Source organism: Gorilla gorilla, chromosome 11 (assembly GCF_029281585.2).
Source record: "Gorilla gorilla gorilla isolate KB3781 chromosome 11, NHGRI_mGorGor1-v2.1_pri, whole genome shotgun sequence".
Taxonomy (NCBI): Eukaryota; Metazoa; Chordata; class Mammalia; order Primates; family Hominidae; genus Gorilla; species Gorilla gorilla.
In genome coordinates, this window is record NC_073235.2 from 127204399 (window position 1) to 127227529 (window position 23131).

The 23131-nt window shown below is 36.4% G+C and overlaps 1 protein-coding gene across 3 annotated transcripts in view; it reads right to left on the reverse strand.

The window, feature by feature from the left end:
• The window catches only part of CUL3 (cullin 3), a 111617-nt gene that overhangs the window by 27794 nt on the left and 60692 nt on the right, over nucleotides 1-23131 (reverse strand). For all 3 annotated transcript variants that reach the window (XM_004033281.5, XM_031008769.3, XM_031008768.3), the window contains 7 exons: nucleotides 12944-13104; nucleotides 11851-11965; nucleotides 9681-9909; nucleotides 5174-5319; nucleotides 4272-4448; nucleotides 1976-2146; nucleotides 1285-1392 (listed from right to left, as the gene is read on the reverse strand). In XM_004033281.5, the coding sequence (XP_004033329.3) occupies nucleotides 1285-1392; nucleotides 1976-2146; nucleotides 4272-4448; nucleotides 5174-5319; nucleotides 9681-9909; nucleotides 11851-11965; nucleotides 12944-13104 (1107 nt within the window). The remainder of the gene's footprint in view (nucleotides 1-1284; nucleotides 1393-1975; nucleotides 2147-4271; nucleotides 4449-5173; nucleotides 5320-9680; nucleotides 9910-11850; nucleotides 11966-12943; nucleotides 13105-23131) is intronic.

The window sequence follows — 23131 nt, forward strand, 5'->3', positions numbered from 1 at the left end:
GATACACAGAAGAGAGGATCATGGAGGAGACTCTTAGATGGTGTACTGGGGGAGGTGGAGAACTGTTTATACATTGGCAAGTTGGTTAGGGGAAGGGAGGGTCACAAAGTGGACAGTCCATCCATCCCATATCAATATGCATGGGATCTAGCCCAATCTTCCCTATAGCTTTCAATGTGTAAGATTAGTGAAAGAAAAAAATTTTAAAACTTACTAGAGCAAACAAAAAATACAAGAAAATGTATCAATATATTAGATTTAACTACAAATTCCTAAACAATCTAAAAATAAAAATCCAGGATAATTACACTACTATTTCCTGTCCACCCGAAATTTCTGTCATGGACTTGCATCTTTCCTCCTCTCAGCTCTTCTCCACTGTAAACACTGATATTTATAAAGCAAATCATACAACTATTTACATTAGAGTCAGAATGTTTTCATAGAAATGAATGGTTATTCTACAGAATTACGTATTTTCACGTATCTGGTTTGCGAGACTATGAGGCCAGTAGAAGTGATGATCTCGTATTTAGATATCAAAGGAAAAGACTCACAAATCTGATAAATGGTTGTGACACATTTTAACCATAGAGTGGTACACGGTGATTTTAAAAATTTAAAAACTGTAGAATTCTCTAAACTTAAGGTTAAGTTGAAAATCAGAGTAAAAAATGAAACTAAATTCTGAATTTCATTAAATGCTCACAAAACTCCCATCAGACTCCAAAGCTAAAGAAGTTCCAGCTCACCACCTTTGGGGAGTTATACCAAACACATTTATAATACATTAATTTCTGTGTTTTTATAGTCTCACTTCACCTGCTACGCACCCTTAGGATGTAAGTCCCACTTAAGCTAAACTTACAGAGGAGAATAATAGTAGTGAGGTATAGGAAGGTCAGGTGACTATCCCAAGATGACACAATCTTGGGGTAAAGTGAAAAGAAGAGTACTGAAACTCAGTAAACTTGTGTTAAGCCCAGTACTCTTTCCACAATTTATAATAGATTTGTATTATCTTTATTAACAACAGAATAATTCTCTTTATTAAATTGTCAGTGTATTCAAGTGGGAAGAAACAACTAAATTTTAAAAGAATAAAAAGTTTTAACAAACACAGAATAAGAGGCAATGTGAAGGAAAATTAAGTACTCACAGATAAAACACATGTTGTCACTAATGACATTTAAAGAAACAACTGTCATCTGCTAAGTGGATGAAAATACCCATTACAAAAGACTTTACATGAATATCTAAGTAGAAATTAATGCAGAATCTTACACCAGTTGCCTGTAGATGTTGCCTGAATTCATCCATCGTTGTGTTTGAGATGCTCATATCCCTAAACATTCCTTCCAGTTTTGACGTGAACTGACATCCACATTCAGTCTGTGGAGGAAAAACACAAATACACACAGATAAATGGTAGATGTTTCTATGAGAAAGTACAGAAAGAAAGAAATTATTTCATGTTATTGCTATCTCTGATAATCTTCCTGTAAATTTGTCCAATAGTTGCTCTGTGCCTGTGGTTATCAAACTTTAGGATTTTAAAATGCAAATTCCCAGATTCTTTCAGAGATTCCAATATACCCCCACGAAAGGCAGGGCCCAGAGAACTCTGTTTTTAACTAGCATCTCAGGTGATTCACACGCAAGTATTCTATGGACCACACTTTGTGAAAAAGAACTACACAGCATAGCCTCTTTATTGTTTCCCTTTTACTAATCCTCCCTTCCAGGCCTCCATGAATGTATCCTGACACACCAACAGAAATTCCAGCAAACTCTGAATGTCCCTGAACTTGAACAAATGTTAGTGTAGTCTGTGTTCTTCTCCAAAACAATCTACCTTTATTTCTAGAAATAAACACTTAATAATCTACCAAATTAATTTCCAATCACGTTGTCAGTACACAATCATGATAAACCTCAGTTAGGTGCACTCTATTCCATCTAAAACACACCTTACCTTTAACTTAGATATCATGTTTTTTTCAGAGTCATCAGAAACACTTTTATTTGTGAGAAGTCTCCTTGCCAAGTGTTGTTTATAATAACGTTCAAATACATCTTTTTCTTGCATAAACCTAAAAAGGACCATTGCTTTATCCAATATTGTTTCTACTTCTTGTTCTGTTAGCTGCAAAATTAAGATGATGTAACAATTATACAATTTTAGTTCTACAAAAGCACTACTACGGTTCATTTACAGCTTAAAAACACTATTGTTTGAAAACACAGATATCTGGTTGACATACATCAAAAAAAGGGATACGGTTTGAGAAAGTGTCTCCTACTTCACACAGTAGCATCATTCTTACATTCTCATTTAGTGCATCATGAATGAGGGGTTGGAGTGGAATTCTATTCCGTAGAGGGCTACCACTGAATTGGAGGCATAAGGTAATATAGCGCTGGGTTAAGGGATGACTGAGAACAGATGAAATGAAATTTTAGTCACAGAGATTATTTTATGAAGCCTTTGCATATGCAGGCAAAAACTTACACAGCCAAAAGACGGAATTTTTCATTTAAGCTCACTGAAAGCCTCAACTGTGCAAACAAAAGGCAATAATTTGTTATAATCCAAATAGTAAAAAGGCCATTGCCCTTACTTTATTTTTTTATTTCTATTTTTTTTTCTTTTGAGACGGAGTTTCACTCGTTGCCCAGGTTGGAGCGCAATGGCGCCATCTCGGCTCACCGCAACCTCTGCTTCCCGGGTTCAAGCAATTCTCCTGCCTCAGCCTCCCGAGTAGCTGGGATTACAGACATGCACCACCACATGTGGCTAATTTTGTATTTTTAGTAGAGATGGGGTTTCTCCATATTGGTCAGGCTGGTCTTGAACTCCCGACCTCAGGTGATCCGCCGCCTTGGCCTCCCAAAGTGCTGGGATTACAAGCGTGAGCCACCGTGCCCGGCTGCCCTTACTTTTAAATAAGGGCAAAAGGATTCTGTGGCAGGTTGTATTAATATATTTGAAAAACGGAAGACCAAATGAATGCATAAATTAATAGACTTTTCTATTCTGTGCATCCTTAGTGATTTTGTTTCCTTATTGCAGCTACTGACTGTAAAACCTGTGACGACATGTTGCTTTTCCCTTTGGTGTCACAAATTCCAAAATGAAGTCAAAAGAGACCAATTCAGATGTGAGCATGTTTTATGCTTCAGTTGATTTTCTATGCTGTCGTGAGCTCCTCAGGTTCCAGAGATATCATATATCACAAAGGCTTGAAATTGAGCTACACCAACCATTTTCTGAGATCTACTCTATCTATGCCTTAATATTCTTGGCATCCAATTATTGTTTGACATATAACCTTCAGAACCAGATGAGAGCAAACAACACTCTCTACTAGAAAGTTTTCTAGTTCTTTATCTTCAGCATGCCTAACTCTCAGTCATAAAAATGACTGTTTACCAACTACAGCTGTGTAGTTGTTCAGTTTTTTTTTTTTGAGACGGAGTTTCGCTATTGTTGCCCCAGCTGGAGTGCAGTGGCGCCATCTTGGCTCACTGCAACCTCCGCCTCCTGGGTTCAAGTGATTCTCCTGCCTCAGCCTCCTGAGTAGCTGGGATTACAGGCATCCACCACCATGCCCAGCTAATTTTGTATTTTTAGTAGAGATGGGGTTTCACCAAGTTGGTCAGGCTGGTCTCAAACTCCCAACCTCAGGTGATCTGCCCACCTCGGCCTCCCAAAGTGCTGAGATTACAGGCATGAGCCACCACACCTGGACAGTTGTTCAGTTTTTTTGAGACAAGGTCTTGCTCTGTCGCCCAGCATAGAGTGCAGTCACGTGATCATAGCTCACTGCAGCCTTGAACTCCCGAGCTCAAGTGATCCTCTGCCTCAGCTTCTGGGACAACAGGTGTATACCACTGTGTGCCACTAATTTTTTTCTTTTTTCTTTTTTTTTGTAGAGATGGAGTCTCACTAAGTTAACAAGGCTAATTTCAAACTCCTGGCCTCAAGAGAGCCTCCTGTCTTGGCCTCCCCAAATGCTGGGATTATAGGCATGAGCCACCAAGCCCATCCAGTTGCTTGTTTTTGAAGCCAATTACACATTAAGTGAAATGTCTAACTACGTTTGGGCATGTCAAGTATTTCAAACAATATTTTTTAATAGACCATGGCACACATTTAAGCACAGCAATGGGTCATGCTTAATTTTTATCTGTGAAATGTCCTAATTTTACATATAATTTTATATCTTTAAATAAAATTAAATGTTATTTTCAAATGCATTACTACTTACCCCTTTGACTCCCTTTTTCAGCTTATCATCAATAAATAATGAGAGGTATTCAGGAGACCTGGAGTTGAGGTTGAGAAAATACTCAAAGTCACCCGCAATAGTTTGTTTAAAGAGACGGTCATTGTTGAATGATTCCAGGAGGAAGCGATCGAACCTACTCTTCAGATCCAATAAGCCCTTAGAAATAAAAACAAAATTTAGGACACATTATAATAATTTTTCCATAAATAATACACTTATGACCATGTATGTTTATCTTAACTTTGCTGGTAATAAACATGTATATTCATTTTTAAACTTATAGTTTTGATATTATTTTCAAGCCTATATCTAAGCCTCTATTAAAAATGTCAATGAGAGAAGTATTATAACTTCCATATATGTATTAATACAATGCAAACGAACCAAAGAACCTCCTCACTGTTTCTCATTCTCCTGTCTTGATGGAATGGGTTAGCCAGTGAAAAAAATTAGCTTAAAAAATGTACCAAAAAAAGCTGATTATGTTAAAACACAAAACATGGCACATAATTTATTCATAGTACTCCTTGAAAACAAAACATTTTCAAACAAAAAATACTTAAACCAGTTGTTTTTTCCAATATACTACAGTATACAAACACTAAGGCATACCAAAGAACCTCACATTCACTATTGAGGCTATCTAAACAAGGTCTTCATCAAAGAAGTTAAATGAAAAGTAGCAGTTGAATTTTAGCTCCCTGATATAAATACGCACACCTTGCAAAATCCTAAAATATGTAGGATAATTACAAATATTAATTTACTACTGGGACAATTAAGTCGAAAGTACACAATACACAGCATGGTAAAAGTGGCCTTTTTAGCACTTGTCAAAATGCCTTTATCATAAACGCAGAGAATCTTCTGGGTTTACTTACCTGGATATAGTCAACAGGATTCTTTCCTTCTCCTTCTTCAGAAACAAGAGCTTTACCTTGCTCCCTCAAATAGGAACTCATACACTCACACATTGTTTTCAAACCATTTGGCACACGACTAAATAACTTGTACATGCAACCAAGGTCTACAAATCAGAAAACACAAATTGGCTACATTAAAGATTAAAGAAAAAAACACGAAATCTCTGTTCACGCTATAATACTTACAGAAGCTTATTTCTCCATTACCCCCATTTGCTGACCACATGACTATTAAAAATATACATATATTGATATGAAAACATGAAAAAGTAGGCTAGTTAATGGTTATTATTGTAATTTATAAAACACAACTTTTAGATGAGATGCTTTGAAACCATCAATTAAATGTCCTAGCAAATTTAAATTTACATGGAAGAGATGCCAAAAACCATAATAAACAAGTAATGTGACAAAAACATGGCAACTGCAGTTTTGAGTTCATAAATACTTTATCCTACATAACTCTAATGCAGACCTAATGACACTACAAAACGTCTACAAAAAGGGTCACTAATTAAGAGGTAATTGGCAGTCCCTGTAATGAGGAAGAAATTTTAAAGCCAGTTTAAGTCTTATGGGTATTTCCAAAGGTTTAACTGATAATCATGAAAACAAATCAAATGAACTATACTAGGATTTACTTCATTACACCTCAGGTAAAGTTTTTATGAAATGTATAATATAAATACCACTTCTTCAATATTTTCCTGAGAGCAATCCCTAATGTTTCCCAGGTAGCATCCTAAGCCATTTTCTGTACTTCAAAATTTGGTCTATCTCACTATACTTTTTAAATTTAGAATGAAAACTCTGGATCCTATCCATTTTTTAATATAATTTTTCACAAGACTAAAATACAGATTTTAAAATACAGTTTTCCCATATGTCTAGTGTTTCTTTGCAATAACAACTTACTGGGAGAACACAGTGTCAGAACTTTACAATGATAATTTTAAAAGTTTTACAATCAATAACTTTTTAAAATGGCATTAAGAGTTTCTAGATCAGAGGCTGACCAATGTTTTTTCTGTAAAGTATCAGATAATAAATATTTTAAAATGTGAGCCATAGAGCTCTGACTCAACTACTCTGACGCTGTAGCAAGAAAGTAGCCACAGATAATACATAAATTATTCAGTGTGACTATGTTTCAAATAAAACTTCATGGACACTGAAAATTTATATAAATTTTCATGTGTAAATACTCTTGATTTTTTTTTTTTTTTAACAAAACTGGTAGTGCACCAGACAGGCCCTAATTTGCCTACCTTGGTCTACAGTTCTAAGAGTAGTTTAGAGCTTAAAGTTGTATATATTTTTAAAATATTTCAAAGCAAGATTTACAAAGTTTTACTAAACTTTATTTCAGTGACTTTCAGCAGCAAATTTTAGTTTCCATTAATAATATATGCCCATAGTAACCTACACATGGCAATTTTATAGCTTCTCACATACTTAGCATAAATTACAACCAAGTTTCTCATATTTAGAATAGGTATTACAAATGCAACAACAATTTATGGACACATACTACAGTAAATGTGGCACACCAAATACTTCTAACAAAATGGTTCACAACTTGTCTATTTCAATCCTATGTTGTTGTAAGTTTTGCTTAGATATTACATGTTGTGTATTTAGTTGTACATAAATTACTACAATTTCATTGTATTTAAATGTTGGGGTAAAGGGAATGTAAAAATAAATGAAAATAATTTGGCATGCAAAAATTAAATATCATTATTTCTACATACACTTAATAAAATAATAAGATACTGGCGAGACACGGTGGCTCACGCCTGTAATCCCAACACTTTGGGAGGCTGAGATGGGCGGATCATAAGGTCAGGATATCGAGACCACCCTGGCTAACACGGTGAAACCCCGTCTTTACTAAAAATACAAAAAATTAGCCGGGCGTGGTGGCGGGCGCCTGTAGTCCCAGCTACTCATGAGACTGAGGCAGGAGAATGGCATGAACCTGGGAGGCAGAGCTTGCAGTGAGCCGAGATCCCACCACTGCACTCCAGCCTGGGCGACACAACGAGACTTCGTCTCAAAAAAAAAAAAAAAAAACAGATACCTCTGAACTTCATTTCATAGTGCTATCTGCATCTAATAACCAATCCAATTTATCGTCCATTCACAGTGAGAAAACTGTTTTTCATTTTCTGATTTATGAGAATTTGGCTTCATAATGGTGAAGTTGGCTCTGCTATATTCTCAACAAGAGCAACATTTTTTCCAAGAGCAGGGCCTACCACAATTAGGACATTTTGCCACTAGGTTTCTAGCGGAAGCTCAGAAAAATTAACCCCCCCACCTTTTTTTTCTTAAGACAGGATCTCCCTCTGTAGCCCAGGCTGGAGTGCAGTGGCATCATCTTGGCTCACTGCAGCCTTGACCTCCCCAGCCAGATTCAAATGATCCTCTCACCTCAACCTCCCAAGTGGCTGGGACTAGGCATGTGCCATGATGCCCAGCTAATTTTTGTATTTTTCATAGAGACAGGGTTTCACCAATTCGCCCAGGTCGGTCTTAAACTCCTGAGCTCAAGCGATCCACCTGCTTCAGCCTCCCAAAAGTACTGAGATTACAGGCGTTTGCCACCCTGCCCGGACAAAAACAGGATTTTAAAATTTAATTTAGAATCACAGATAGCTACTGTGTTGTTGGAAACCTAAGGCACTAAATAAAGGAGAACTCTGGTGAGTACTATTATGGTATTCCTTCATTCACGTAAGTGCTCGCCATGATAGGCATACCTGACACCTTTTACATACATCTCCACACAGGTTACAGAGATGCTGTAATTCAGGTATGCCCAACAACCTCTCCATCAAACATTTCCTATCCCCTAAGGTAGGTAAGAAAGCATTCATTCAATACCTAAACAGTACATTACATAATTTATCAATACTCATTTTGTTTAAGCAGGACAAATGCTTTGCATAAAGTCCCAGTCTACCAGAGACCATTTAGAGAAGGGTCATCGAATTAGAACCCGTGGGGCAAATACAGCTTGCCATCTATTTATGTACAGCTCATGAACTAAGGATGGTTTTCACATTTTTAATGGCTGAGGAAAAACTGTAAAGAATGCTATTTAGTGACACATAAAAATTATATGAAATTCAAGTTTCAGGGCCCATAAATAAAGTCTTATAGAAACACAGGATTATTCATTTGTTATTGTCTAGGACTATTTTCTCACTATGACTGCGTGGCTCACAAGCCATTTTATTCAACAACAAAAAAGCTTGCCAACCCCTGACTTTGACCTCAATTTTAGAAATCACAGCAAATATACTAGATGACTTCTGTTTTGTTTTTTGTTTTTTGTTTTTTTTTTGCTTTTACAAAAAAGGTTTAACTGAAGAGTCTTTTAAAAAGGAAGCCTCTCTAGTTTTTTTTGTTTTTGTTTTTTAAATTACATATAACTTTTCAGGGATTTCTCATATATACAAACATTTAACAATTTTAAAACACAAGGTAAGGATTCCACTAGAGATAAACATGGCTCAACTTCCCACCAGCTTTCGTTTTCCTTTCTCTTGTATCCTCCTTCTCTTTATAATTCTCCTCTAAAAAATTTTTTCATTCCCTACATAGCTCATGACCCCAACAGGCAATATGTATTTCTTTTACTAAAAAGAAGTGGATAAAATATTGCTTAGATTTCGTCTAGGAAGCAGGAGAACAAAGTACCATGTTTTTTATTTCCTAATACCATATAAGTGGTAAAGGCAAAGTTTTAAAACAAAGCATCAGAAACTAAGAATAGAGGATATGGTTATTGTTCTTTTAACTTGTAATTTCTTCTAGGATACTTGTCACAATTTCTTTTTTTTACCCCAGGAAAATAAATAGCTATAAAAAACAAATGTTAGTTATCTCAAAAATGTTCTTTACTTTTATGCACTCCTCCTTCCTCCTTTTCCATTCTGTAACTTCAGTGTTCCCCAAACCAATCTAATTTATCTAAGTATGTCAATATGGAAGACACAAATATTTTTGCATTTTCAGCACCCTGTCACAACTAAATCCCAAAGGAAAGTCTACAAAAATCTTAAGGTGGAAACTTAAGGTTTTAAGAGAATCACAAAACCCCAAGAGAGTATGTAGGACTAAAGAGAGCCCACACCCTTTGGTATACAGGAAGTACAGGAATGAATGAGGAGCTCATTGGGCTCACCAATACTATTACACCTTTTATCTTCTGGATTAAATGTAAAATGAGACTTAAAGACAGGAAATGCTCAATTCATTAGAAATATCTAAAATCTTCGTTAGTAAGACAGAATCAAGCTTGGAAATCCCATTAAAGTTAACAATGGAGACAAATTAACAATACACACCAAAACTTCTTGAAAGCTGATATTATCTGCTTTAATTGTAGGAAAATTTTAAAAATATGGATAAGGCAGAATAAGGATTTAATTATTTTTCAATCGGTAACACTTACCTTCTGTCTTTCCATTTTTCAACATATGTACTAGCCCAGAATTCTCCATTTCTACTATAGTCTTCATGTGCTTGGAAATGAGTTCCCTTTCAACCACCTTTACAATTGGTTCTTCCGTTGATTTGTCAAGGCAGTGCATCACTCGTTCTATTTCTTCATTAATTCTAGCTTCTACTTTCTTTATATATACTGAAGCACTATTTTCTGCTAAAAATTTCTGGCTTTCCATCTGCCATTTAAAAATATATATATTTTTTAAACATAGAAGAAAAGAGTGTTTTTGCTTTTAGCTGGGTTTCTACAGTGTTCATAATAAATCAGCCTAAATAAAATAAGTACTATTAGCATTTTGTGTAATTTCTCATTACACGAAAGATTGATATAGTCTGAATATCCTTTAAAGCCTTTGGTATTTACATAATACTAAATTAAAACATTATCTGTAAGCAATGTTTTTCAAACTGTGCCAATGTACTCCAAAAAACAGCAGAAAAAGTATATACTCGCCAGTGAGGGTCAAAAGCTTAGAAGCATCTGACTCCAAGATACAGTGGGACATTCTTTTTTGATTTGTTTTAATGTAAAATTATAACCAGAAAGATTCATCATGTTTATCATAAGCTTTGCTGGCATACTGCTGGTTAATTAAGTCTTCCAGTGCCATCCCACTCCCAGTCTCAAAGAGTAAACATGTACACTAAAGTTTGAGAATAAGAGCTTTTAAATAACTATTCATCTTTTTTTCTTTTTTTTTTTTTGAGACAGAGTCTCGCTCTGTCACCCAGGCTAGAGTGCAGTGGCGCGATCTCGGCTCCCTGCAAGCTCCACTTCCCGGGTCCACGCCATTCTCCTGCCTCAGCCTCCCGAGTAGCTGGGACTACAGGCGCCCGCCACCACGCCCGGCTAATTTTTTTGTATTTTTAGTAGAAATGGGGTTTCGCCGTGTTAGCCAGGATGGTCTCAATCTCCTGATAGAGTGATCCACTCGTCTCAGCCTCCCAAAGTGCTGGGATTACAGGCGTGAGCCACTGTGCCCGGCCAACACTTTAGCTTCCTACTAATACATCTGTTTTGGCAACACTACAAAATTCCTACTGTTAACTGCTCAGGTAGTTACGGTTTTCAGGAAAAATGCCTTGTTACAGTTACCTTATAAATACTATCTTATGTTTACTAGTACTCAATTATTGTTATTATCATCATTTCATTACAGATTAGTACCAGTTTAGCTTTACTTTTAGCAATTTAGTTGGTTTGGACCACTGTTGCCAATTTCTATCAATAGTACCACTGGCCTGTAATATTTTAATCAACAACCTTTAGGCAAATATGCACTACAGAATCATCCATATCCTTATGTGTGTTTTACTAGTAATTTAAGTGACTAAAAGCCTGCAGATGAGACTTCGTTGGTGATGTACTGCTGTGAATTTATAGTACTTAAATAATTTATAATATTAGATATAGTAAAAAGTTAAGGATATTTCTAAGTTTACAGTTTTATAACATACAGTTGACCCTTGAACAACACAAGTTTGAACTGCACAGGTCCATGAAGTGGATTTTCTTCCTCCCCTACCACCTTAGACAGCAAGATCAAGCCCTCCTTCTTCTTACTCCTCCTCAGCCTACTCAATATGAAGGCGAGGATGAAGACCCTGATGATCCACTTCCACTTAGTGAACAGTAAATTACAGTTTATCTTCCGTGTAATGGTGTTAATAACACTTTCTTTTCTCTAGCTTACTTTATTGTAAGAGTACAATATGCAATACATATACAAAATATATGCTAATCAACTGTTTATGTTATCTGTAAGGTTTTCAGTCAATAGCACACTATTAGTTAAGTTTTTGGGGAGTCAAAAGTTTTATGTGGACTTTTGACTACACAGGGGCGTCAGCGTCCCTATGCCCCACACTGTTCAAGGGTCATCTCTGTTATTTTAAAAACCATGTGTGTAAGTTCAAGCTCTTCAATTTGTTATCGATGAGTTGCTTAACTGGAATGGTCAGAATGTGAGGTAGGTGTGCTGATGGGCATTTTTTGCATACTCCCCTCCCTTAATGGGTCTCAGTTAAAAAAGGTCAAAATAGTTAAATTAGTAACTATATTAAAATAACATTAAGAACATCTTAAAAGATTATTTATTTACATTTTCACGGATTACCTGAAAAAATTCTGCAGACATTTCCAAAAAAGGAGCCTCAAAATCTTCTTCATAGACTGATCTTCCTTCGAGACCTAAAATCATTAACATCTGGCAAGCATTTCTTATTGCGCCTCTGTCGAAAAAAGTTATTATCACTTGATAATTAAATTACATTTAAAAATTCACATAAAAATTACAAAAAGGAGTAGGCAAAAATATCTTCAGGCCATTTAACTCTTACTGAAGTGACCAATCTCCAATAGGCCACTCATGTAAAACAAAAGGATTTAGCCTAATTTTAAGTTGGAAAGCGTATCTTGACTGCACAGCTATTTCTCTCAAGGTGTTCTTATTCTAAAATGTCTAAATATTTCTATGTATTTGAAAACACAGAGAGGCTGTTTATCTGGAAGAAGGGAGAGAGGGAGATAGGCAGATTAAGCTGTACTGCCAGACATGGGTCCAATATACAGCTACTCCTGGGCAATATAACTTTTTGCACTACATGGATTTTGGACAATGCTGATCGAGCACCAAAGACGAAATAAAAAGAACTTTACACGTTTTCATCCAACAGCTGTTCTGAAAACAGATAAGGAGAGAAAAAAAATCTTGCATTTCAAGCCACTTTAGCTGCAGCATCACCAAAATGACACTGCAATCATTGTTATGAATGAAGGGGGATGAAATCTGACTTAAAAGGGGCACAGGAGTTCTTAGTCATTTTAGACTATGTTCAATAGTTTTCTTCAAAAATGTTAGGAATGAAGGACAGACAAAAGCCCTTAAAGAAAAAAAAATACAAATGTTATTACACAGAAAAAAAGAAAAAAAATGCTGGCATGAAAAATAAATGAAAAGCCAAAAGTGACAGCTAGCTGAAAAGCATATTAAATAAAAGCTTAGGATAGTCTCTTCTAAAAATATAAAAGATGTGTGCTTTCAAATTAAATTCTGGGTAACTGTTAACTCTGATACTAAGTTTCTGAGGATTTTCCCAACGTGCTGAACATTCAAACTTTTATTTATTTTAATAAAACTAAGACAGTGAATCGTTCTCAAGATATAATCACTAAAACCAAAACCACAAGAGTAAAGAGAGAAATTTTACCTGTCTACGACTTCTCCTTTCCGCTCTCTTGCAATCATATCCAATAGAGTTTGCCGTAGATGATCCCTAATACACCCATAACGTACAACTTGATCTCGAAAAATAATTAATCCCAAATTGTAGACATTCTCCACATTATTTTGTTGTACATACACACGGTCCTACAGTTAAAGTCATATAAATATGAGTACAGTTTTTGTGAACATAATAATTATTGTGTGCTACAATAACAAATAAAGGAAATAAAATTCCAAATGCAATCATTTTTCAGGTGAGAAACACTTCAAACGATCTTAAGCAATGTGCAACGTTCTAGCACCTCTCAAGTTATATAAAGTTAAGTTTTTACAATTGACAATGGCTATAAATGGTGGCCCATTTACCTAAAGAAAAAGGGTAAAAAGTAAGCATCATAGCCAGGAAGAAAAAAACAGAGTAAAAAAAGGTAAATAGTAAGGTAGCACACTTTCTCCCCAAAGCTACAGCATACTCAAACATGGTTCGTTCTTAAATACTGTACTTGAAGATCATATTCTTTGAAGTAAAACTGAGAGTTGAATAAAGTACGGATTTATACAACTTAGATTGATTGTTACTGATAAATATTTGAAAGGCTTTAATGCATAAAATAGAGCAGCATTAAGTATTACATAATTAAAACACCTCTACTTACTGTCACTTCAAACAGATTATTACTTTCAAGTTCTTACCAACATGATTACAGATATCTGTTTATAGAGCACAGATAATCCAGAAGTGTTGTGCATTCCTTGAAAATCCATATTGATAGCAAAATACACTGAAATAAAACTACTGTTTTTTGTAATGCACAGAAGGATTAGTAATGTAATTCCTTTCTCGTCTCAACAAGGATCTCTCTGGGCTTTGGTGGGTCTGTGAGCCTTCTAAAATTATTAAGTTATATGTTTGTTCACGCTTAAGTACTTTGGAAAGAAAGCCCGTATCTTTCACCAGATTCTTGAACATGAATCTACAGGTTATAGCTAACGATAAGGTGAACATGAACAGAGCTCTACCATATTAACAATGTAACCAGAATAATACTAATCAACTTTCCAAACTTTTTTTTTCTTTTGAGATGGAGTCTCATTCACTCTGTTGTCTGGGCTGGAGTACAGTGGTGCCATCTCGGCTCACTGCAACCTCTTCCTCCTGGGTTCCAGCAATTCTCCTGCCTCAGCCTTCTGAGTAGTTGACATTACAGGCATACACCATCATGCCTGGCTAATCTTTTTATTTTTTTGTGGAGACGGGGTTTCATCAGTTGGCCTGGTCTTGAAAGTCCTGGCCTCAAGTGATCTGCCCACCTTGGCCCCCCAAAGTGCTGGGATTACAGGCGTGAGCCACCATGCCCGGCCCCAAACAATTTTAATTAAATTCTCTACGTGCAGTTCTTGCTTCATATGACATCACTCCTCCAACCTTCTCCTTTCATTCATCTTGTATGATGGTTTAACACCTAATAACAAGCAAAGCTATTTTTTATATTATCTTCTTCAGTGCTCACATTTCTACATTCTATATAATCTCAGCACAAGCTCACATTACATTTTTGAAATCTTAACATCAATTTTGATGAGTTCAAAATGCTTACTGATGACTTTGAACTTCTTGGACTTCACACTTCCATCCTCAAGATCTTAAATTCCAAGTTTCCCTCTGACCATGTCCCTCCTTTTTTGTTTGCTTTTTTTTTTTTTTTTTTTTTGATATGGGGTGTCGCTCTGTCACCAGGCTGGAGTGCAGTGGCATGACCTTGGCTCACTGGGAACTCTGCCTCCCGGGTTTAAGCGATTCTCCTGCCTCAGCCTCCTGAGTACCTGGGACTACAGGCGCCTGCCACCACACCCAGCTAATTTCTGTATGTTTAGTAGAGACAGGGTTTCACCATGTTGGCCAGGATGGTCTCGACCTCTTGACCTTGTGATCTGCCCGCCTTGGCCTCCCAAAATGCTGGGATTACAGGCGTGAGCCTCCGAGCCCAGCCTCCCTCCTTTCTTTTGATGGCTGACACTGTTTTTTGTTTTTTGTTTTTTTTGAGAGGAAGTCTCGCTCTATCACCAGGCTGGAGTGCAGTGGTGCGATCTCGGCTCACTGCAATTTCTACCTCCCAGGTTCAAGTGATTCTCCTGCCTCAGCCACCCAAGTAGCTGGGATTACAGGCACCCGCCACCATGCCTGGCTAATTTTTGTATTTTTAGTAGAGACGGGGTTTCACCATGTGGGCCAGGATGGTCTCCATCTCCTGACCTTGTGATCCACCCACCTCGGCCTCCCAAAGTGCTGGGATTACAGGTGTGAGCCACCGCCTGTAAACCTCCTCTTTCATCTCACATGACCTCCAGGCCCAACCTTTTCCTACTGTCATAACTAATTGTGTTTTACTTCTCAGCACAGAACAATATGTACATAATAAAAACTAGCATAAATTTAATAATTCAAAAACCAACAAGAATCCCTTTTATTATAAAAATAATCACTATTATTGCTTAAACTATTTTACAAATTTGATTTTTCTAAGTTCTACATATAAGTATATATTGTACAGAAAAGCACCAGAGACAGAATACCTTTTAACCAATGTGATCAAAACCACTATCTGAATGGCTAAAGACAGGTAGTAAAACAGGGAAACTATTAAACATATACACACATTTGCATCCTAAACATTTTAATTTAAAAATATAAACGGTCATTCAGACATCAGGACTTTCTTTGAAAATGAGTCCTGTGACTGAAGCTCAAGATTGTATACATACAGGCCAGGTGCGGTGGCTCACGCCTGTAATCCCAGCACTTTGGGAGGCCGAAGCAGTCGGATCACTTGAGGTCAGGAGTTTGAGACCAGCCTGGCCAATATGGTGAAACCCTGTCTCCACTAAAAATACAAAAATTGGCCGGGCATGTTGGTGCGCGCCTGTAGTCCCAGCTACTCGGGAGGCTGAGGCAGGACAATCAGTTCAACCCAGTAGACAGAGGCTGCAATGAGCCAGCCCCTGTACTCCAGCCTGGATGACACAGCAAGACCCCATTTTCAAAAAGAAAACAAATAGTGTACTTATAAACACTCATACATAATAAATTGTCTAGCATTCCTAGCTCAGTTTCATTAAGGTGAAGCATGAACTAGAGGCATTTGTGAAGTAATCTGAATGTAAAATCCTTCTAGATTTTTTTTTACTATTTTCACTCCAATGTCTTAAATTACCTACACTTAATTCAAACCAGTATGTAGCCATTTGCTTTTATGAAGTCTTTCCAAAGCATCCAATCTAGCTTGCCAAATAAAAAATTTTATTTTTTCACAAGATTTTATCAATTTACACAATATTAATTATATATTAATAATAAGTACAATTTGAATACACAGGTTTGAAAAATACAACAGAACTTCAATAAGCACAAAGTTCAACTGGTAAGTGAAGAATATGGAAGATTATACTGGAAAAGTAGCCTAACAGTAGTGAGAGAACCTTTTATCGGCATTTGCAGCTAGAATAGAAAGTACTGGCAATTCTGACAAGTCCTTTGTTCACTTCTGCTTTCAGTCTCTGTAAATTTCCTTTTCTGGTCATTTCATAAAATTATCCTGTAATATGTAATCTTTGGTGTCTGATTTCCTTCATTAAGCATAAAGTTTGTAAGGTTTATTAATGTTGTAACATACAACAGTATTTCCTTCTGTTTAGGGCTAAACAGCACTCCATTGCATGGATACACCACATTTTGCTTATCTATAAGCTGATGGATACTTTGGGTTGTTTCCATTTTTTGTCTATTACGAATAAGGTGGCTATAAACATTTGGGTACAATATTTTTGTGGACATATGCTTTCATTTTTCTTGGGTGGATTCTAAGAGAGGAATTACTGGGCTGTATGGAAATTATCAAACTTTTCTAAGGGGGATCTATCACTTATGGTAAATTTTTTAATACAAAACCTCTAATAAGAAGAATAATATTTGATGTGAAGTTAGGAATTCTTTATATGATCCTGGCTCTACTGTTAACTGACTATGTGACCTTAAGTCACTTATTCATTGTGGCCCTCAGTAAAACAAACGGCTGGTAACGATAATCTCTAAAACATTAATATCATTTCCTATGAAACTTAATCCTCTCACCAAAAAATAATATACATGCAGGATCAAATAAATGTACACTTCACTACTTCTTCCCTTTCTATTTGCTATCGGGTCTCCCATGGCTTGGATTTTCCCTGTCCCAACTTTAAGCACAGTGATGGTATCGCTACTAAAGGAGGTAAATCTATTACCTTATGGCCTACAATGTCTGCTATCTTAAGCCCTCTGGCAAAAAGGCAGAAAGACATCAGTCAGAACTGATGAATTCTTCAGGAATGCTGTGTATACAGGAAAATGATGCTTCAGTAAAGGAAGCCAAGGCATGTGATCAGAATACATACGGTTTGGAGCACCCCAATCCAAAAATCTGACATCTAAAATTCTCCAAACTCTGAAACTCTGAGCATCAACATGATGCCACAAGTAAATTCCACAACTGACCTCATGCATCGAGTTGCAGCCAAAACTTTATTTCATGTACAAATTACTTAAAATATTGTACAAAATTACCTTTGGGCTATGTATATAAGGTGTATATAAAACATAAATGAATTTTATGTTTAGCACATGGGTTCCACCCCCACAATCTCTCATTATGTATATGCAAATATTCCAAAATCCCCCCAAAATGCAAAATCTGAAAACACTTATGGTCACAAGCATTTCGGATAAGAGATAAAATCAACCTGAAGCTGGAAGGTGTAGGCAGAACACAGAATGTTTAAAGCCATGGGTTACTGTGGTATAAGAGCTAAGCCTTTGTCTTTCAACTTGAGACTGTCAAGATGTGTGATTATAATTAAATGACATATAATATTAAGAAAAACTTGATAACCCTAAAATTTCATTATAGATAAAAAAGAGCTAATAAATGGAGAAGAAACACAGAAACTTAAGTGTGGCTCTATAAAACTATTAATAGTAATACTAAATAATCATTTATATTAAATGTCTGACATGTATGATTAATTACCATCAAGTACAATTAAGGGTACAGATGCGTAACCCTTGAGTATTTGTGTGCATATGTTAAACAGAAATGCATACATATATTCACAGTAAACTTGTGATATGCACATGATATGATTCTAATATCATTTACATTCTTGTGAGGTTTTAATTTTTATGTGTCTATTTTTTAAGATTTTTTAAAAGTCCCAGCTCTGGTTACCTCTAACTAGCAAACTCAAAGTATGAACAAGATTTTAAAAATCATTCCAAAAGACAAAAAAAAAAAATTAAAGACTGATTTTAAAATATCTTAATCCCAGGCTTTGACCAAAATGTAGTGACCAAAATGTAGTATGAGTTTGACATTAGTCACTTATCTACTAAAGAGAGCTTAGCAGAGATAGAAAGTTGGTGGCTTTTTCTACTTGCCTTTTTAAAGCCAAAAACAGGCATTTTAAATATAAAATGTTCTGAAAAACATGTTCGAAAGCCTAATGTGAGTCAAGCATTATATTTACATAAAGGGATGTGAGTTTCATCACCACAGAGATAAATCACATTTTAAATCTCTATTTACAGTTCTCTCTCAAGGGTTGCTATTCCTTGGCCAAGCAGGCCTGCAATGAGCAAAAACTTTCACAAGCTAGGTGGACCTGTGGTGAGAGACAGGAGCCAATGGTGGGGACCCATCTCATGCCCCCCTTTTCACAGCTGGTTCTGCATCTGACTTCATCCATACAGTAAGCTTGATAAACCAACTTCATTTGTAACATAAGCACTTCATTTGTAACATAACATCTATCTCACAATGCTATTCCACTCATTTCCACTTCTAGTCCTGAAAATAAATAGCTTTTAAGACCAACTTCCCTGCCAAGAACTATAAAGGCTGGATAAAAAAATACAAAAGCACCACCTGTTTTAAAACATCAACTAGGACAGGCAGGTCTCCAGGAGTTGGACTGGAGAGAGATGGAGTCTTTCTAAGCCACAAGAAAAGGAAAGCTCAACCAGGTGACCTCCATGGAAAACTCCTGCAAATGCTTACTCAAGACCTAGGGCTCTTTGCATGCCCAGAAGACACGAGGACACCAACAAACAAAATGCTTGGCCCTACAAGACCACAGATATTACTACTTCCACCATCTTGGCAAAGATGTGCCTTTTCCTCTTCACCCTACCAACATATCTAAATAGTTAAATGATGTATAAGAAATCAAATTCAGCACATAAAAGTATGCTCAAAGGTGTCAAGACACACAGTGCAAAAATACAGTTCCTATTGAAGCTAAACCTATGCAAAGTCAAGGGGTGTCTCTTAAAGTGCGCTAAATAGTTTCATTACTCAGGGAGTGGCATTACAAATAAAATAAAAAGTTAAAATAAAAACAAATGTGAAAATGAAGTCCAAAAAACAACTTAACTCTTACTACTTAATTTACCTGCAAGAAAAAGTTTAGTAAATATTTTTAATAGTCATTATGTTACAGAAAAGCAAGCTAGGATAAATGGGTTCTGGGCAAAATCAATGGTGCACCCAAGGAAAGAAACAACTTAAAAATTGTTATTTTATCATTCCTATCTAATGTTTCATTTGTAACTATGAGTAAACAGGTGTTTGAGAACAAATTCTAAAACTAACCTTTGCGTCACATTCAACTCTGAAAGCTTAGTATAAATATAAATACAAGAGTCCTCTGGTTCTATTACAAAGTTTAAGGGAGCTTTTAATAACATGTTTGCTTTAAAGTCCAGTAGTTTCATACTTTTTTTTTTTTTTTTTTTTGGAGACAGAGTCTCGCTCTGTTGCCCAGGCTGGAGTGCAGTGTCACGATCTCGGCTCACTGCAACTTCCGCCTCCCAGGTTCAAGTGATCTCCTGCCTCAGCCCCGCTAGTAGCTGGGATTACAGGTATGTGCCACCATGCCCGGCTAATTTTTGTATTTTCAGTAGAGTTGGGGTTTCACCATGTTGGGCCAGGCTGGTCTCTAACTCCTGACCCGCCTCGGCCTCTCAAAGTAGTTCAGTGCTTTTACTACTACTCCTAATAGACCAAGGATAGTTATTTATTAGTACTTATTCATCTATCCTCTGCCTGGTCCCACATATGGCCAGCAGTAGCTATTTATTTAGGAAAAAAAAAAAAGTTTAACAATGTGTGAATTGCTGTGAAAGTTGGTTTTTTAAGCTAACTGTCAAGCTGGTTAATCAAACTCTGAAATAGTTCTTCTTTCAGTTTCTTATCCTCATACTAAGAACATCTGTAACTGTTTTTGTCTACTACTGTAAAAGAGAATACGAAAAGACAAATGTAAACAGGGTTAAAAAAATCTTTATAAATATTAAATACTTATTCTGCTAGTAAGCTAGAGATAAACCCTGAAAAGTTAAACTCACATTTAAAATTAAAAAAAAAAAAAAAGAGGCAAATAACTCTATGGCAAGTCTGTCAGAACATGTTAGAACCTGCCTTACCAAATTTAATCACTAAGGTAATCCTCTATTAACAAGTAATAAAATATTTTCAGAGTTCACTTTCAAATCATGAAATAAATACAGATTTAAAAAGGTTTAACACAATGAAGACAGAAATAGAAAAATTTTAAATGAGCAGAAAAGTAGTAAAAAGTTTCTACTGCAGAATCATAGTGGGGGGGAAAAAAGTCTAATTATAATTAGATCGAAGTTTAAAGAACGGTCTCAATACTTTCCATGATACCAGTAACTGACTACACTTCTAAAACAGCACCAGTAACATATGAATTAGTAAATTGTACAGATAAACATTTCTAGATATAAAAATATTACTGATAAATTTGGTAGAGAAGCATATGATATCGTGTCAAAAAACCTGGTGGACTTAGCCACTACTAAAAAGCTCAGAGTTTCCACCACAGTAAAAATTTTCTTAAAATCTTTCTTGGGAGGCCGAGGCGGGCGGATCACGAGGTCAGGAGATCGAGACCATCCTGGCTAACACAGTGAAACCCCATCTCTACTAAAAAATACAAAACAATTAGCCAGGCGTGGTGGTGGGAGCCTGTAGCCCAGCTACTTGGGAGGCTGAGGCAGGAGAATGGTATGAACCCGGAAGGCGGAGCTTGCAGTGAGTCAAGATCCTGCCACTGCACTCCAGCCTGGGTGACAGGGTGAGACACCGTCTCAAAAAAAAAAAAAAAAAAAAAAAAAAATCCTTCTCAGGGGTCTGAAAAATTTTAACAAGCAAAACACAGTTGTGAAAAATTTTTATTTAAAAATAATTTCCATTTAAGAATTGTCTACCAAGATATTGGACAAATCAAACCCATGTTTCTCTAAAGTTGTGTAAACTGCAATAAATCATAAAATAAAAACACTGTTCTCTACTTCAAATTTAATAGTCTAGAGGTCAGAGGAAAAAAAAACAGTTAATCACACTTTGAGGTCTTAGAGCAATGAGTTTATAAGACTATCTTTCAGGAAAGAAGACCTGTATTAGAGAAGCAATACAATTCAGTGGTTAAGAGCACTGATTCAAGAACCAAATAGCCTCTGTTTCAGTCTTGTCTGCCATTTACTAGGTGTGACCTTAGTTACCTGTCTCAGTTGCCTCATCTGTAAAATAACATCTACCTCAAAATGTTATTCCACCTTTAGTACTGAAAGAAAAGCTTTTGTAAGACCAACTCCCCTGGAAGAACAACTATAAAAGCTGGATGAAAATAAAAAACTACCACCTCATACCCATTAGAAGAGTTACTATAAAAAAAAAACACAAAACACAAAATAACAAGTTTTGACAAGAATGTGGAGAAATTAGAGCTCTCGTGCACTGTTGGTGGAAACCTAAGATGGTATAGCTGCTGTGGAAAGCAATATAGCAGTTCCTCAAAAATTACAAAAACAATTAACATAGGATCCACTAATTCCACTTCTGGGTATACACCCAAAAGAAATGAAAGCACATCTTGAAGAGGTATTTGTACATTCGTGTTCACAGCAACATTATTCACAGTAGCCAAAAGGTGAAAACAACTCAAGTGTCCATCAACAGATGAACAGATAAACAAAATGTGGTCTACACATACAATGCGGTATTATGCAGCCTTAGAAAGGAAGTAAACTCTCACATATGCCATAATACGATGAACCTTAAGGACATGCTAAGTGAAATATGCCAGTGACAAAGGGACAAACACCTTATGATTCCACTTACATGAGGTAATGAGTGATCAAATCATAAACAGAGAAGGTAGAATGGTAGCTGGCAGAGGCTTGGTGGAGGGGAAAATGGAAAGTTACTGTTTAGTGGGTACAGAATTTCAGTTTTGCAAGATGAAAAGAATTCTGGAGAGGATGGTGGTGACAGCTCTGTACAACAATGTGAACGTACACTTAATAGCTCTGAACTGCACACTTAAGGGTAAGATGGTAAATTTTATATGTATTTGACCACAATTAAAAAAACAAACCAAAAACCCCCAGTGTTTAAAAGCATCAAGAGTAACAAAGGCAACCTAGACTTGTAGGGCCAAGATTCCGGAGAAAAGGCAAACATACTGAGAGGAGCCCCATACCAGCCTTCACTGGTTCCCTTCAGTCACTTGCTGTATTTGGAGGACTGGAAATAAGAGCCCAACCAGAAAGACAAAAGTGGAGTTGGTTACCAAACAGCTAGGACTTAAGACGTCAAGGTTCTGAAGAGGAGAGAAACACAAAGAGCCGCAAATTCTGCGAGAAATTTTTCACTGAGATGTTTACTGATACAGCACCCTAAGCAAGGGGTGATGACACCAAGAATCCAAACAGAAAGTATCAAAGGGAGGCTGAAGATCTGTGCTGAAGACACAACTGTTAGAATTCTAGGAACATTAATTCAGAAGGCAACCTGGCAAACACCTCAGGCTTTCTTTCAGTTCAGACCCCAGAGGAACTATGCTCTGTGAATAGGTATGTCCTGGAAATAAAGGCTAACTGTTAACAGACCAACACTAACTAAAAGCGAGCCTCAACTAGATCACGGTGATCTGACTGTACTTTACCTGCCTGCCGGAACAAAATTAAATTTACTTTGGAGGAAGGTATATCATCCAGGGCCTCCACAATTTTTCACAAACAATACTGGAATTCAAATTTTAAAACACCATGCTT